The sequence below is a fragment of the Salvia miltiorrhiza genome, chromosome 8, assembly GCF_028751815.1.
Source record: "Salvia miltiorrhiza cultivar Shanhuang (shh) chromosome 8, IMPLAD_Smil_shh, whole genome shotgun sequence".
NCBI lineage: Eukaryota > Viridiplantae > Streptophyta > Magnoliopsida > Lamiales > Lamiaceae > Salvia > Salvia miltiorrhiza.
In genome coordinates this window covers 20903457-20919468 of record NC_080394.1, presented here as the reverse complement: position 1 = coordinate 20919468, position 16012 = coordinate 20903457, and the positions used below count along the sequence as shown (strand labels likewise).

At 37.9% G+C, this 16012-nt stretch overlaps 2 protein-coding genes across 2 annotated transcripts; both read right to left on the bottom strand.

Annotated features, from left to right (window-relative positions):
• Window positions 1-2292: 2292 nt before the first annotated feature.
• Window positions 2293-4338, bottom strand: LOC131001790 (probable hexokinase-like 2 protein). Its single transcript, XM_057928382.1, has 6 exons — window positions 3860-4338; window positions 3636-3792; window positions 3395-3562; window positions 3259-3324; window positions 2949-3194; window positions 2293-2857 (listed from the first exon to the last, which is right to left on the bottom strand). The coding sequence occupies exons 1-6, from the start codon at window positions 4135-4137 to the stop codon at window positions 2327-2329; spliced, it is 1446 nt and encodes a 481-aa protein (XP_057784365.1). The 5' UTR covers window positions 4138-4338; the 3' UTR covers window positions 2293-2326.
• A 2059-nt stretch (window positions 4339-6397) lies between these two features.
• On the bottom strand, window positions 6398-8670 carry LOC131001788 (protein OSB2, chloroplastic-like). The gene is made up of 5 exons (XM_057928381.1): window positions 8106-8670; window positions 7599-7737; window positions 7436-7520; window positions 7242-7348; window positions 6398-6747 (listed from the first exon to the last, which is right to left on the bottom strand). The coding sequence occupies exons 1-5, from the start codon at window positions 8471-8473 to the stop codon at window positions 6559-6561; spliced, it is 888 nt and encodes a 295-aa protein (XP_057784364.1). The 5' UTR covers window positions 8474-8670; the 3' UTR covers window positions 6398-6558.
• Between the last annotated feature and the right edge of the window lie 7342 nt (window positions 8671-16012).

The following is a 16012-nucleotide window of genomic DNA, read 5'->3' as shown; positions in this document are numbered from 1 at the left end:
TGTAAAATAGAAATTAATAGTAAGATTTGAAAGTCCTTGTAAACACAAATTTTGCCTATGGGTTGTTGTCTCTATTTGATATCTGATTCATCTCTTTAAGTTTAAGTTGATTCTTGGATGATCTTTGAGTAGCCCTTGAAATTTGTTGGAGAAATATACTTTCGATCTTCTTGAACTTGATCTTTGAGCTCTATGACATTGATGCGGAGGACATTCGTCTTGTTTCCAGAATAAACGTTATGTTAGAGCTTTGGAACGTTGATGCAGAGGGTCTTCACCTTATTTCTATATAGAACTTTGGACTTGTTTTGAGTTAGGGGTTGCTCACATGAAGAATGTCTGGACCTTGATGAGACACCATGAATATTGGAGAGAAGTTCATTGTAGAGAATTCTCCTCCAATTCTTGAGCTCTTGAATTATGATTTGGTATGTTTAGAACTGATATATGGAGACCTCTATTTATAGTTATAGGAAGAGTCAGGCTTTGGGCTTGAGCCCGCATGACATGATTATAGGCCTAGGTCTAACATGACACAATTTTATTATACTCTTACAAAGGAGCATCATTGATAGTTTAGGCTCTTATCAAGGAGCATCATATATGTTGCATCATATCTTGGAAGATGGACACGTGACTAGATACACATTCTCTTCTCCTTCTTCTTCTTCTTTAATTGGAGATTCTTCAAAAGATTTTCTCTCCATTTATTTCTCGACTTTCATCAAAGTTGTGATGCTCTTGCATAGACAATTCTTCAACTCCATTTGCAATCATGCTTAATTCCACATGTGCTCTAGCAGTCAATTCTTCAAAAGTTTTTTTGGTCGAATTCACTTCAAGATGTATCGGAGACTCCAACACATGCCTTGGATGCACATTTCAATTGCTAAAATTTCTGACAGTTGATCTTTGCAATTTAAACTCAAGTTCCTCCAACAATCGATGAGTCGATGACAAGTTCTTATTTCCATTTACTTGACTTTGTAAGGTCAACTAACCTCGCTGTTCTTCGAGTATTGTAGAAGCAATTGAAGAATTTTGTTTCCAATTACCCCCAACTATCAATGAATTTGGCTCCAGATCATTTTACTGATCAAATGCATAATCTTTCAAGGAACGAACGAATTGCTTCACTAAGTAATCCCCATAAGTTTCAGCATCATTGCATGTCTCCACAAAGTGAGCCATGTGTAGCTTTGGATTTCCTTTGCCATCAAATTATTGAAACTTCAGAGGCTGGTAGCTTATTGACATCTTCAAGATGTCAATCCTTGTTGTATATAGCTTACTATAAGTCCATGATGATTTCGATTGAGGTCCCTTTAAACTTGTCTTTGATCGAACCTATGCTGAATTCTTTGAGTTGATCGACATGTATTGAACCATCAGAAGAGATTTCAAGTTGTTTTGCTGCAGACTTTTCATTTTCGGATGATTTTGGTTTCATGGATATCTCGGCTTCCTGATCATTTTCAACTTGTTCGCCATTTTTATCAACAATCTTTATAGAAAGATTACAAGAGAGAGTACAAGCATGCAGATAGGGATGTCAATTCACCCTGAAATCCGTGGGTTGGCCCAAATATACCAACTACCCGAGAGGGTTAGGTCTAAAGTTGTCAACACGATAAAATTTCAGTTTGAATAGCCCGATAATTAGATAGGGTTAACTTAAAAATAGCTCAAGCCCTATAGGGCTGACCCGAAACAATGTGTTCACCTAATTAGTATAATAAGATTTTTTTTTTCTTTTTGTCAAAGTTTGTGAAATGCATTTTGATTCAATATTTGAAAGTTATACTCGGCGTTAAATTTAGATGTAATAAATAGAAAATGATAATCATTTAAGAAAAATATGCGCATCTGTGTTACTCTATCCCTCTAAGATTTATAAATTAATGTATTTGAAATGTCACTTATTTATTCGTGTATTTGTTTATTACAAATACAAAATTGTCAGAGAATATATTAGTTAATTTTTTTATATAAATTTTCGAATTCGACCAATTCGATGGGTAGCCCATAATACAAAACTTTAGGGCTAGGGTCGAATCGGGAATTTATAGCTCGAAAAAAATTCAATCGGATCATAGCTTGTAATCCTATAGCGCGTAGTCAAATAGAACTAGCACGAAACCGGATAAATTGACTTGATTGATCCCTGCATGCACAATAACTTATGTGAAGTCTTTGCTTTGCCGCATCAGCATAACATACTAAAAAACTATAACTGTTAATATGCTAAAATAGCTTAAAAGTTGTTGATCTTTGTTTTTGTTGGTGCAACCATGGTGATGGGAAACATGCAAGTGGTGGAAAATGATCAAGAATGGTCGGTCTGCGAGGCAGCTAAAAAGATGGAGGCAGCGCCGGAGCCGCCGTGAGAGTGGTCGATGATGACGTTGTCGGAGAGGTCGGTACCGAGCATCTCCCAGACGCTGCTGTGCAGATAGTTTCTGTATATCCGGTAGTGCTCGTACAGCCCTCCTTCGATGGTGATGACGCTCTTCCTGTTGGCCAATCTCCCCATCTTCTTCACTATCCCCACGATCCCCGCCCCCACCAGCCTCGCCCCCCTCTCCGCCACCACGTCGCAGATCTCCGTCACGATCTCCCTCACCAACGGGCTCGAGCTCTCGATCTCGAATATCTCCTTGAGTTTCGCTTGCACTATTTCGTAATCCTGCGACGTGTCCTGGTGCATCGCCGCCATGTCCGGCGACCTCAGCGAGTAAGGCCTGCTCAGCTTCGGCGGCACTGCCTCTCCGAACAGCGCCGACTCCTCCGCCATCCTCAGCAGCACTCTCCTCACAATCTCTCCCAAATACATGCCTGAAATAAGCTTCTCGAATATCTGCATATTTCACACTTGCAATATTCAACATGCATACATATATTTTAATTTAAAAAAAAAAGAATGAATTGAATGAATTTAGGTTAGATACCCGGCATCCTGGATCGGCGCTCTCGGCATCTAAGGAGGCATCATACTCTGTGAGAGGAAGATGGGAGGAGAAGAAATTACCCCACTGCATATTAATGGCCGTTTCTGCAACCTCAGAATCCTTGACTATTTGTTGAGGCAATGATTCGATGTAAGCAACGTCTGTCCCCATTCCCAGGCTCACCGCTGCCACACTCTCTTTGCTGTAATATCTTCCGCCAGCCAGATGCCCGATCGTCTCATTCAGCTGCAACTCCATCAATTATTAATCACATCTCACACTATTTACGATATTAATCAAACCAACTTACTACTGCAAAAACACGCATCTCAACGCCATGCTTCTTCAACGCCCGGTTTATTTCTTCTACTAATTCCTGATGATCAAAAAATAATTAATCATAGATATATAAAAGGGTGGGTAGAAGAGGAATTGAATGACTCAACTGCGTCGTCGACGGATAGGCGTTTCCATTTGGAATGAATGGCAGAAGATGCTAGCGGAAGTGACACCGTGAATCCCAAAATCCTTTCTCTTGCCCCCTTGCTGCTATCACTCTCGATGTGCACCGATACGAATTTCGCCAACTCAAGCGCCATTAAATCACATAATTCCTGCATCATCAACATCATATATATATCCTTCATTTATTCCAAACTAGCTAATATATAAATGAGAGCTGCATACCGGGGTAGACTCAGCACTAGACAGCATATGAGGAGGAATTTCAACCTCTTGTCGCAATACATCACTCAGTGGTTCGTTTCTGCCTTCAAGTTTGGCTCTTACTATCACGAAATCAGTCCCACGCAGATTTATCCCATAAAATATTCCTTTCTCTTCCCTGATCCACTTTTCAGCTTTAGATTAATTAAATCACACCAAATATAAACAAGGAGACAGGTACCTACCCCGTTGGTAGGCCTGCGAGATAAGAAACGGGGACGCCTAGGTTTCCGCTTCTGTCGCCGGGAGCGAGCTCGGCTTCCATGTCCGACGCCAATTCATTCGCCACGTGCCACAGCTTTGACGACGGCGTCGCGCACCGCCTTGCGAATTCGCGGAGGATGCGCTGCGCGCTCAACTGCTGGTGGCTGCGCCGCCTCCATTGCCTCACCAGCAAAGCTACTCCGGCCACCGTTGCGGCTGCTGTCGCCGCAGCCGCTGCTACCGCCACCTCCCGCTTCATCGTCACAACAAATTAATTAAAAGACGTTGCCTGCTGCTTTCTGGTTATACCTATAGCTTATCGCTTCGATTATTTTCATTTGATTCAGGCTTCACAACGCATTATTTTGCAAGAAAATAGTGGAACTGACTTGTACAAACAGTTATCAAGAGAGAAACCAGATCGACTTTGAAACAGTCATTTTCTCTCTGTTATTTCAGTTTTCCAATATTAAAACATTACTTTTATTTGCATTAATAATAGAGTCAATACATTTAATATTCTTATAAATTAAATATAATTGTTTATTTTAGCTTTATTGCTAGCTCCACACATTATTTCTATAAAAATGTTAAATAAGGTTATTTTTAATAAATAAAAAGGTTATATGACAATTTAAATTAGAAAAAATGAATTATATTTTGGAACATCTTTAAAAAGTAGGACTAATTTCATAGGAGTGAGGAAGTAATGTATAATTTCAAACATCAAACTAGGGATGGCAATCTACCCGCGAAAACCCGAACCCATTAGGGTGGGTTTGGATACCATTTGATATCCACGGATAGTTTCGTGGGTACAATTCACTATCCATTTAGTTCGTGGGTATGAGTTTGGATACTTACTATCCATACCCGCGAAACCCGTTTACCCGCGAAAAATACCCGCCAATTACCCGTCAATTATCCGTCAATTACCCGTCAAATATCCACAAAAAATTCTATAAAATATGGGCTTTAAATACATATTTTGAGATTATGGGCTAGTATTTTATATTTTAAAATAGACCCAAACAATAAGGCCCAAAGTCTAATATTGAGCTAAACCTAAACCCTAGTAATTCCCCTACGCCCCTTCCTTCAGCCGTTTCTTCCCTAGCCCTCCTCGCGAAGTCGCGATTCCAGCCACCAGCCGGCAGCCACTCGCCGGCCGCCGCTCGTCGTCCGTCCAGCAATTATAGACATTGTTCTTGAAGATGAATAAGAAGAGTTCAATGAAGAGGGTTCTATTTCTACTGGCGAGCAATTATAGACATTGTTCTTTGTTGGATTTTATATTTTAGTTGATGAATTTGAACATTGTTCTTTGTGAATTTGAATTTAAACATTGTTCTTTGTGGATTTAAACTATGCTATTTGTGTTTATTTTTTTTTCTATTAAATTTGTTGTAAATTTATATTTAAATTCTATTTCGTGGGTATCCAGCGGATAGTGGGTATCCGGCGGATAGCGGGTATCCGTCACCCAGGTATCCGTCGGATAGTGGGTGACGGATACCCGTCGGATAGCGGGTTTCGCGGATACCCGACGGGTAGCGGGTATCCGCGAGTAGCGGGTTTGGATACCATTTGATATCCATGGATAGTTTCGTGGGTAGCAACCACTATCCATTTAGTTCGTGAGTATGGGTATGGATAGTCACTATCCGTACCCGTCGTACCCGATTGCCATCCCTACATCAAACCCAATTAGAATACCTTGGTTGAAGTATTGATGCAGACATTAAACTTTTTCTTAGAATGAAAGTGACTTTTAAGCCCCCTATATGTTGTAAATAAATGACATTTCATACTTTTTCTAATATAAGATTCACAGTCATTTCAATTTTCAAGAATCAGTTTCCTTTGAAGAAAATGGAAAGATGTTGAGCAGCAGCTATGGAGAATGACGATCTGCATCTGAGATTATGGCTTCCCGGAAGAGATGAATCGGAGCAGCCAAGAGCAAAAACAGATGAAGTTCAACAATCCGCTAAGTCTTGATTGTGACTCAAATTAATGAATTTTTGAGCTAGGCTAATTAATGAAGAAATTGTTTTATGTAGGGTACAAGTAGTATATGAAGGTGAGCATGGATGGAGCTCCATATTTGAGGAAGATTGATATCAAGCTCTACAACAATTACTTGGATCTTGTGTAGGATGGGTGTGTATACACCAACTTACGAAGACAACCAAAGATGTTCATCACATCTTGCAAGAGGCTCTAGACATATTTCTTGTCACTTTGTACAAATCAAACAGCTTGTTTCTCCATCACTTTCCCATTTCTTTGTACACCACTAAACAATTATATACTACTATTTCAGAGGATGAAAATACATTTTCTCCACATCTTTCTTCATGTTGAGTTGCTAATGGGAAGAGATTAATTACTCTTCAACTTGATCATTTTACACTTTCTCCACATCTTTCACAAAGTAAGTAAAATTTACTGATTTTCTTTTTCTTTATCACGTATTTTGAACAAATTGTGAAAATTGAACTCGTGAGAGACAAGTATTTATCAAGACATGAACCACAACACCAATACTTAACAAAATAGACAAAAGCTTGAATGATACAAAATAAGGCTGCTCTAGTAATTCAAAAGGTAAGCTGAACTATCAAACCTATACAGAAACTCTAAAGTCCACGGACTTAACTATAAGCAAGATCAGCTGCTAAAAGGAGCCAAGACTATCAGCACTCATAAAACTCACATGCGTGCTAGAACTTTGCTCATTGAACGATTCCATCTTTGAGTCGAGTACAGCAAGTTGTGATTTAACCCACGGTGGATTATACCTGCCTTCAACCCACAATGCTTCACCGGTATCTTTGTGCTTGAAGTCCGGATAGTTTGGGCTTCTCTGTTGAAGATAACCGAATCAGAGTATGGCACCAGCAAAGGCCAAACTAAACTAGCCTAGATCACAAACGGATAATATGATTGCAGTAACAGATTACTCATTACTGATTATGTTAGATTCATGCTACACTTTCAACTTTCAAGAATGCAGTTTGTGTATGAATCACTTATTGGAGGAAGGTCAATCATTCTGGGGGATAAAGGGGACATTCATTTGGAGAGAGAGAGGTGTTACTTCTTGTAGGAAGGAAGTTAGTCAGATTAGAATTATCTTTTTTTTAAGAATACAGTCCGTGTATACTAGTCCTTTTAGGAGGAAGGTCAATCATACAACGGATAAATGTGATTTTGAAAGAGGGTGTTCTTCATACCTAAGTGCAATTTCAGGTCTGTATAAAAGTCTTCCCGGTTTATGAAAATTAAAAATTAGTGGCACCAGAATTGTATTTAAAGACAGGTCTCTCGGCCATTTCAAGCCTAATTTAGAGGCTCTACCTTGTTTTTCCTATTATCCCACCATTCCATTGGATTAGCAAAGAAGGCTTGCCATAGTTCTTCTGTGGAACCAGTAGAATTCGAGGAAAAAGAACTTTGGCTTTTGCCTGCAAAATTCAAAACCAAAACAAAATTTCAAAATGCATATAGATAAATCATACACCATGAACGGATATATAAGTGTGAATAATAACCAGGTGTAGCAGAATTAGAGTCCCCATTGTACAATGGAACAGGTGATGGGCTCTTCTCAATGAAGTTTAGATGCTGAACCACTACCTGGAAAAGATAACAGTAAATGTAAATAAGCTTTTCTCGACAATTAAATCTAGGTCTACTAAGGAACAGGCCAGAAACCTTATAGTAGGTTTGCTGCTTCCCATCATCATTTTCAACGGTATCAGAGACTAGGCGACCAGAAACATGTATTTGTTGACCTTTTTCTACATGCTGAGAAGCAATATGAGCCAATTCATCCCAGAAAGTCAAGTTAATCCTGAAAAATATCAACAAAATCAAAACTTTAAAATAGCTATTGCTTCAATCTAATATAGGATAGTATCCAAATCCCATCAAATAAATTTCTTAAACTCAAATCACTTGAAGGAAGACTCACACTACTACACAATGCAGCCGATAATTCAATTCGCTACGAAAATACTAAAGATGAAACTGCTAAATAGCTATATGGCTTCAATTCAATTTCGGATAGTATCCAAATTCTATCTAAGGTAGCTCTCAAATTCGAACCACTTGAAGGAAGACTCACTAAGCTACTGAAAAAGTGTCGATTGAAACAGAAAGATAAAGGAATTCAATACAATGAAGAACTAGAAAAACAAGTAACAGGAACTAAAGTTTCACCAAATCGTATCGGTTTGCGATTTCTTGACGGCGAGGCGGGACCAGCCCACAACCTTGCCGGAAGCAAGGTGTTTGATTTGAACAGGAGCCCCAACCACGCCGATAAGCTGCACCGAATTGCAGAGCTCCTTCTTCCACTGAATCTCGGACGGCCTAGGATACTGCGGCCCCGCCGCCGCATAACGTTCGTACTCATAAATCCCATTGTTATTGTTGGCGCCGCTGTAATCGAACGAACATTTGATACGTGAGGCGGAAGCCAATTTTCGTAGGGTGTTGGGATTTAGGGAGCGAAATGGGGAAATTGGAGTGGGGTTTGGGTGGAGGAGAAGAGTGTTATTTACTACCAGCGTTTGCTTTAACGCCATTGGAGCAGGAATTTTGAGATGCAGTATTTAGGGTTTTGTGGAAGGAAGAGCAAGAGAAGAGAAGAGAAGAGAGTGGAGTTGTCCAACTATCTTCACGGACAAGACAGAGACTGCCACTGCAGGGTCCAAATTTTGCAACATTTTTCGCTACGTTTATATCTTAAAAAAAAATATATCAAAGCTCGTCTTTTTTTTTTTTTTTTTTTCTGAATCAATAAAAGCTTGTCTTCTTTTAAAAATTCTATTGCACCCATTGGGTGCAATGGATTTTATTTTATTTTTTATATAGTTTTATTCTAATTTTTATTTTAAATTTACAATAATTGATAAATTAAAATTTCATTGAATTCGAATTCAAATTCAAATCCTACATTGATTGAATTAAAGTTGCAATACAAGAAATTAAAATCTTAAATTACTTAAATTAAAATAAACATAAAATAAAAAATCCTAAAAAATCCTAAAAATCCTAAAATAAAAAATCCTAAATTACTTAAATTATTTAAATTGCAATTTTTTTTTCAAATTTTCCTTTTTTTTTTGGTTTGAAAAGGGGCGCGTGTAAACCCGCCCCCTCCTTCGCTCCCACACGTTGCTGGTGCGTTCCATCGCCCCACCCCAATTGCACCCGGGTGCAGCAACGCCGGCGGGTGCGATAGGCCGGGTTCGATCCGACCTTCGCACCCAGCGTTGTTCATGCTCTTAATCATGTTATGCTTCGTATATACTCGTGTCCTAATTTGTTTTGAGAGTAGGTGGGTATAATTAAAAAGTAAAAATATAAGAAGTGGTGAAAGTCATTTTGATTTTGTGAGAAGAATATTAAAATTCAGATAATTAAAAATTACTAAAAAATAGTGAAACCCATTTTTTTATTTTAAAAAAAGAACACTTGTTATGGGACAACTCAAAAAAGAAAAGTATGACACTTGTTATGAAATGAGGGAAGTATAAACTAGCACTTGCACCTCGTATATTATAGGAATTGCACAGAAAATATTTTTATATTTTTATAAAATTAATATTGATGTAATTATCGTATTTATAAATATAAGAAAAATAATAATTTTAATTGAATATATTTAAACTGAATATTAAAAAAATAAAAAAATCATAATATTAAAATTGATATTGTGAAAAAGGAAAAAATAAAAAGAATTAAAAAATAGAGTTATTCAAAAAAAAAAGATGAGAGAAGAGTTTTAATTTTAATCTTTAAATAAATATAACTTTTATATTTTAAATCAAATACTCCCTTCGTCCCCAAAATAAGTTCCTCTTTGGGGACGGCACGGGTTTTAAGGAAAAGTGATAAAGTGTATTGATAGTGGAGAAAAATATGTTATAATTAGTATTGGGAGTGGTGAAAAGGTGTTATAATTAGTATTGAGAGTAGTGAAAAAGTGAAAAGTAAGAATAAATAAAGTATTATTAGTGGTGGTGTAGTTGTCAAAAAATGGAAAGAAAGAAAGAGGAACTTATTTGGGGGACGTCCCAAAAAGGAAAAAGAGGAACTTATTTCAGGGACGGAGGGAGTATTTACATAAGATATATCAAATTATACCTCTTATCATGATCTTAAATTTAATATGCATATTAGATATTTTATAATTAGTCGAATTTCACAATTTTTATAAAGAAAAAAAAAGATAAAGAAAAAGGAAATATATAAGAAAAAATATAGTTTACAACTAAACCTTTAATTTTTTTGAGGCGAACTAAACCTTTAATTTTATTATAACTACAAAGTTGCCACTCAATTTTAAATTTAATTTGAAATTAATTTCAAATTAAAAGTTGTCTTTTTAATATATTATAGATTAATACTTATTGTATATTATTATTTTTTAGGGGTAATTGTCTAAATACACAAACATTTATTACTTATTGAAATTTAACATAAATTTTTTTGAGTAAAATTTTGAAGTAGCCAAAATGAAGCATAAAACACAATTTATGGCCACACATTGAAAAAATACAAAATTTGGCCATTTTTATTGATTTGGACGTTTTTACCCTTAATGAGGCGGACCGGGTAGGATCAGGCACGTGGGTCGCGTGCCGGGTCGGGTTAGGCACTTATGGCACTAATAGTGCCATAAGTGCCAATTTGGATCACTTTTGGCACTATTAGTGCCAAAAGTGCCAACGAAAATCCAAAATAAAACCAAGTAAAATAGTCATTTTGGCACTTATGGCACTAATAGTGCCATAAGTGCCAACGAAAATTCAAAATAAAACTAAGTAAAACGGTCATTTGGGCACTTATGGCACTAATAGTGCCATAAGTGCCATACGTGCAACACAAATACAGAAACAACAACATCATTTAAACCATAAATGGAACATCTAAACCCCAAATGGATAATCTAAACCCTAAATGGAATATCTAAACCCTTGGGGGGAAGTGTGCACTTATGGCACTTATGTCACTAATAGTGCTATAAGTGCCATACGTGCAGCACAAATACAGATCAGATCAGATCTGTCGATGGCTGAAATCGAAGGAGGCGGAGATCAGATCTGCCGATGGAGGAGGCGGCGCAACGATCAGATTAGATCCACCGCCGCCGTCGCCGCCGCCTCATCCTCCGCCACCTGACCAGTCCCTCCTCCACGCCGCCGATTTCAGAGGACCGGATCTCCTCCACCACCGCCGCCTCATCCTCTACTCCGACGAATTCTGCCCAAGCCGCGAGAGCTCCGGTGACTTTTGCTCGGCGCCGCTGCCTCGCAGCCGCTGGAGAGAGAGAGAGAAATGAGAAAGAGAGAGGAGAGCGGCAGCCGCTGGAGAGAGAGAGAGGGAGATGAGAAAGAGAGAGGAAAGAGACAGAAGGGTAGAATAGTCATGACATACAAAAAATGGCCAAAATTTATGTTTTTTCAAATGGTGGACAAAATTTGATGTTGTATGTTGAATAAGGCCATTCGGCCCTATTGTTTCATTTTTTTTTGCTCACAAATACATGAACTCAGCACATTTTCTGATTTTTGACACTGATAGAAATCCTGCGACTTACATACATTGACGTGTAAATTATTTCTTACATGTCAATCTATTTTGTTGATATGGTAAATTTTTCTTGCATTTCTTTTATTTATTCATTTAAATTCAAACAATGTCATTTTTACAAATCCTGAACGACGTTGTTCGGAGAAAAACTAGAAAATTAGATTTTATTTTCTTTCTCAAGCATTTGTTCCCGCAATATGATTTTGTTTTCTACCTCAAACATTCTTCCTATGGTCGTTTACCGTGTTGTCACGTGTGAGGAAAGCATGCTTATTTGTTAATTAGAAGTGGGGCTTTGTTGTTTGGCGCATCATTTGAAGCTAGTGATGGTCCAAATTTCTGCTATTACAATGGAAAACATGTAGAACCCTCTTCTTGATTTTTTATTCTCCAAAAATAGAATGTATGATATTTTTTCATCGGTTTTTATTTGAGAATATTTGAATATTTATAGGGTTTCATGCTAAAAATAATGCACTACTCAGTATGAATTAGCAAGTAATTGATTAGCTTTGTTCAAACTTTTTGTTGCAGAGACACATTTGAATTATATATTCCACGTGGTGGTAAGTTTATTGATTGTGGGGGTAGAGATTTGTATATTAAGGGTGGTATATTTACTAAGCACCATTGTGATGTAGACAAGTTTAGGTATTCTCTAAAGAATGATCACGATATACTGATATGTTGACTGTTGAGCCATCTAACATTGACACGTAGGCATGCAAATATTTATGTTGAGGGTAAATAGGGAATTTTTCTCCAGTAGAGGTAGAGGAATTGAGTGCTGCTGAGCTAGATGAGCTATATGCGAAAGATCATTTTTGTAGAGCAGAAGAGGACATAGCTGAACTTTATTATGAATTAAAACATGTCAGTGTGAAGGGGAAATGTAAACATAATACCACTGATGTAATTCAAAGTGAGCATACCACTGAATTCATTCAAATTGAACCTAACACCAACCAAATTGACAGTGAGCTTACCTTACATAATTTTCATGATGAGCCATCTCAAGATGATGAGGACTATGTACCCTGTAACGATCAAGACATTGATGATAGTCTTAGTGATAATGAATTAGGATCTGATGATGAAGAGTATGTGATCAACATGAGGAATGTTAGGATAGATAAGGCCTATTTTAATGACATTGGAAAGTTTGTTGGAATTGAGGTTGTATCAGATGAGCATATAATGTGTGAGTCTGACTATGATGATCCAGATGTTTAGGTCAATTCTGATGATGATGATGATGATGATGATGATGATGATGATGATGATAGAAAAAGAAACAAAGTGACCTATGATCCAAAATGTGACCACAAAACATTAGAGCTTAAGCTTGGGATGAGGTTTGAGAGTGGTATCCAATGTAAGGAGACACTTACGAACAAAGCAATAGCTAGGGGTGGGAGATTCATTTCAGTAGGGTTTGCAGAGAAAGAGATTTGAAGCCAAATGCACTCCACCATGTCCTGGAGGTGCTATGGCAGTATGGTTAAAGGTGATGAGACTTTCATAATCAAAGTCCTAGAATAACCACTATTGTCATAAGACAATAAAAAGCTTGCTTGTGAGTTCTAAATGGATTACAAAGCAATATCTTAATATTTTTAGAGTTGATCACAACTTCATGATAATTGATTTGAAAAGTGACTTGATTGAGAGGTTTAAAGTGGATGTTGGTAAGAATAGGTTGTATACGGCAAGAACTATAGCACTTGACACGTTGCGAGGGACAACTGCCGAGCATTATACTAAGCTTAGGAGATACATAGCTGAGATGAAAATGGTTGATAGAGAAGACATATTTGAATTAATTAGGTGAAGAGTCTGTGTTTAAAGGTATATATGTTAGGTTTGGTTCACTCAAGAAAGGCTTCATCAATGGTTGCAGGCCAATCATTAGGTTGGATGTGTGTCATTTAAAGACTCATATAAGAGGTTTGTTATTGTGCGTTATTGGGAAGGATGAGAAATGATCAAATATTCTTTATTGCATGGGTTGTTGTAAAGGTTGAGAACAAATGCTTCATCAATGGTTCATCAAAATTCTCGTGGAGAAGCTTGAGATGGATAATGGACTAGGAACTACCTTCCTTTCAAACCAATTAAAAAGGTATATTTCTATTACATATACATTGATGCTTCATCGTGAGTCTCATAACACTTATTTCATTCAACACTCTTCTTATTCATATAGGGACTCATTCATACAATTAGCACATTGGCAACACTAGCATATATAGCATAGAAATGGCGCTGGACATGCATATGCTAATTGGAAGAAACAACACAAGGGCATAACACTAAATAATATGTTTTGGAATACAGTTAGAGCCACCTATGTTGAACAACACCAGTTGGCCATTTAAGAGATTAATAATGAGAAGCCCAGCTATGAGGATTTGATTGAGAGAGGGCCACAAAAAATTTGTAAGGCTTTGCTAACCACATTTCCTCCTTGTGATATGGTAGACAATAATTTAAGTGGTACATAATAAATGCTAGAGGTAAACATGTTATATATATCTTAGAGGATATTAGGTGCTCATTGATGGAGAGACAATACAAAAAAATTAATTTGCTGAAATTGAAGGACTTCATAATAGATTATGCCCTAAGATTAGAAAGAAGCTGGAGAAATTAAATGAACAAAGTAAATTTTGCATTCCACACCCTGCCTTAGGTGATTTGTTTGAAGTAGATATGTTTGATGGTAAGTTTGTTGTGAATGTTGGAGGTAGACCTTGTACTTGTAGAGCATGGAATTTGTCAAGAATTTCATATGTTCATGCTATTTTTCTGCCTTCAATTTTTTGAATCACGATCTAACTAAGGTAGTGCATGACTACTTCACGGTCGAAAGGTATAAAATTACATATGAATTTTGTATAGCACCATTAATTTTTTTTTTTATTAAATTAATTTTTATTAAAAAGAGAAAGAGAAAAAATGAACCAAGAACCCTTGAGTGCACAAACAACAAACTAAGGGCCGAGCCTCATTAAAACCCTTTTTAAGGCAAACCTGGTCGGAAAATCCTTAAAAGGGAAAAAGAGTACTCGTCTAAACAAGGAGCTGTGTGGGAACGGAAGTGAGACAACTTCAGAGATTCCGGCCGAACCATCACCCCTAAGCAGCTCGGTTCCCGAACACATCAAAGCAAACCAACAAAGGAGAACAAGCAAAGAACAAGCAAAAACACAACCAACCAAAAAGGAACCAAAATGAAAACCAGAAATAGCACGACACCAGCCACAACTAGCGAAGCTAAAAGGAAAATCAGCAGACCAAGAAAAACCATGTAAACGGAAGAAGTAGGAACCATCCCAACACCAACAGACAACCGAAACCCCAACGAAGCAACCGCACCTGTCGCGAGAAGCATCCAACCTATTCGAAACAAACACTAACACCTTAAAGCACCATTCTAACAAAGCTATGGGTAGAAAAATCACGAGCCACCGCATGTTTAATATCGTCAATCGCATAAGGCCACCATCCCTCTTGTCTATCATCATTGGCCATTATGTTCGCGGGGTGATTTCCTTCCCGAAAGATGTGAGTAACAATCAAAGAAAAACCATGAAGACGACGAAGAACCTGCTTCCAGGAAGCTAAGAAACGCCAGGGAACATTCGTGGAGCGATTCTCCAACAACCGCACCACATACATCGAATCGGACTCAACCCAAAGATGAAGCCAGCCACGATCATGAGCAATATTAATAGCAGTAATAACCGCGAGAAGCTCAGCTTCAAAAGCAAACCCACTACCACCCTTGATGTGAAAACAGCCACGGACATAAGCAAAATTATCCCTAAAAACTCCTCCCGCGGCAATACGACCAGGAGCCCCTTTAGCAGAGCCATCGGTGTTGACCTTAATCCAATGAGTCACCGGAGGCCACCAATAAACCTCCACCATGCGAGGGGGAGGAGCAGCTCGACTGCTAATTCCAAGACTTCTAACAATCACGTAGTCAGCCCAATTATTCTTGATGGTACCAAGCCGTGAAAAATTAGAATCCATCTCTTTAAAATAAGCTTTAACAAAAGTAAGAATCGACCGAGCCTCAAAACGGAGATCATCGAAAACAATCGCATTCCTACAGTCCCATATCTTCCACAGGATCGAAATAATGCCTCCTTTCCAAAAAGCCAAAATTTGGGGGCTGAAGCAAGCATTCCAAGCCAGCACTAAAAAAGTGTGAATATCCAAGCAACTTAACAGATCCGTTTTATGAAACCAGACCAGAAACGTTTCCCAAATGTAACTAATCCGAGGACAGCTCCACATGATATGCTCAATGGTTTCAGCATCCATATAACAAAAGGGACAACCATTAGGAGTGACCATACCTTGTCTAACGAGAGTATCCAAGGTTGGAAGACGCCCATGAAGAATCCTCCAGCATAAGATCGAACGACGAATCGGAATGTACGGTTCCCAAATCCATGTCCCCCATTTCACCATAGTGTAACGATGACAATTCTTGGAGAAGGCTAAAGCCGCCGAGA

Excerpts from the sequence above, each read along its gene's own strand:
- LOC131001790 (XM_057928382.1), bottom strand. The coding sequence starts at position 4,137 with ATGAAGCGGGAGGTGGCGGTAGCAGCGGCTGCGGCGACAGCAGCCGCA. Across the intron at positions 3,793-3,859 it reads CTCGCAGGCCTACCAACGGG|GGAAGAGAAAGGAATATTTT; the intron begins GTAGGTACCTGT and ends AAAGTGGATCAG. Across the intron at positions 3,325-3,394 it reads GCCTATCCGTCGACGACGCA|GAATTAGTAGAAGAAATAAA; the intron begins GTTGAGTCATTC and ends TTTGATCATCAG.
- LOC131001788 (XM_057928381.1), bottom strand. The coding sequence starts at position 8,473 with ATGGCGTTAAAGCAAACGCTGGTAGTAAATAACACTCTTCTCCTCCAC. Across the intron at positions 7,349-7,435 it reads CTCTAATTCTGCTACACCTG|GCAAAAGCCAAAGTTCTTTT; the intron begins GTTATTATTCAC and ends TGAATTTTGCAG. Across the intron at positions 6,748-7,241 it reads GGGATAATAGGAAAAACAAG|AGAAGCCCAAACTATCCGGA; the intron begins GTAGAGCCTCTA and ends TATCTTCAACAG.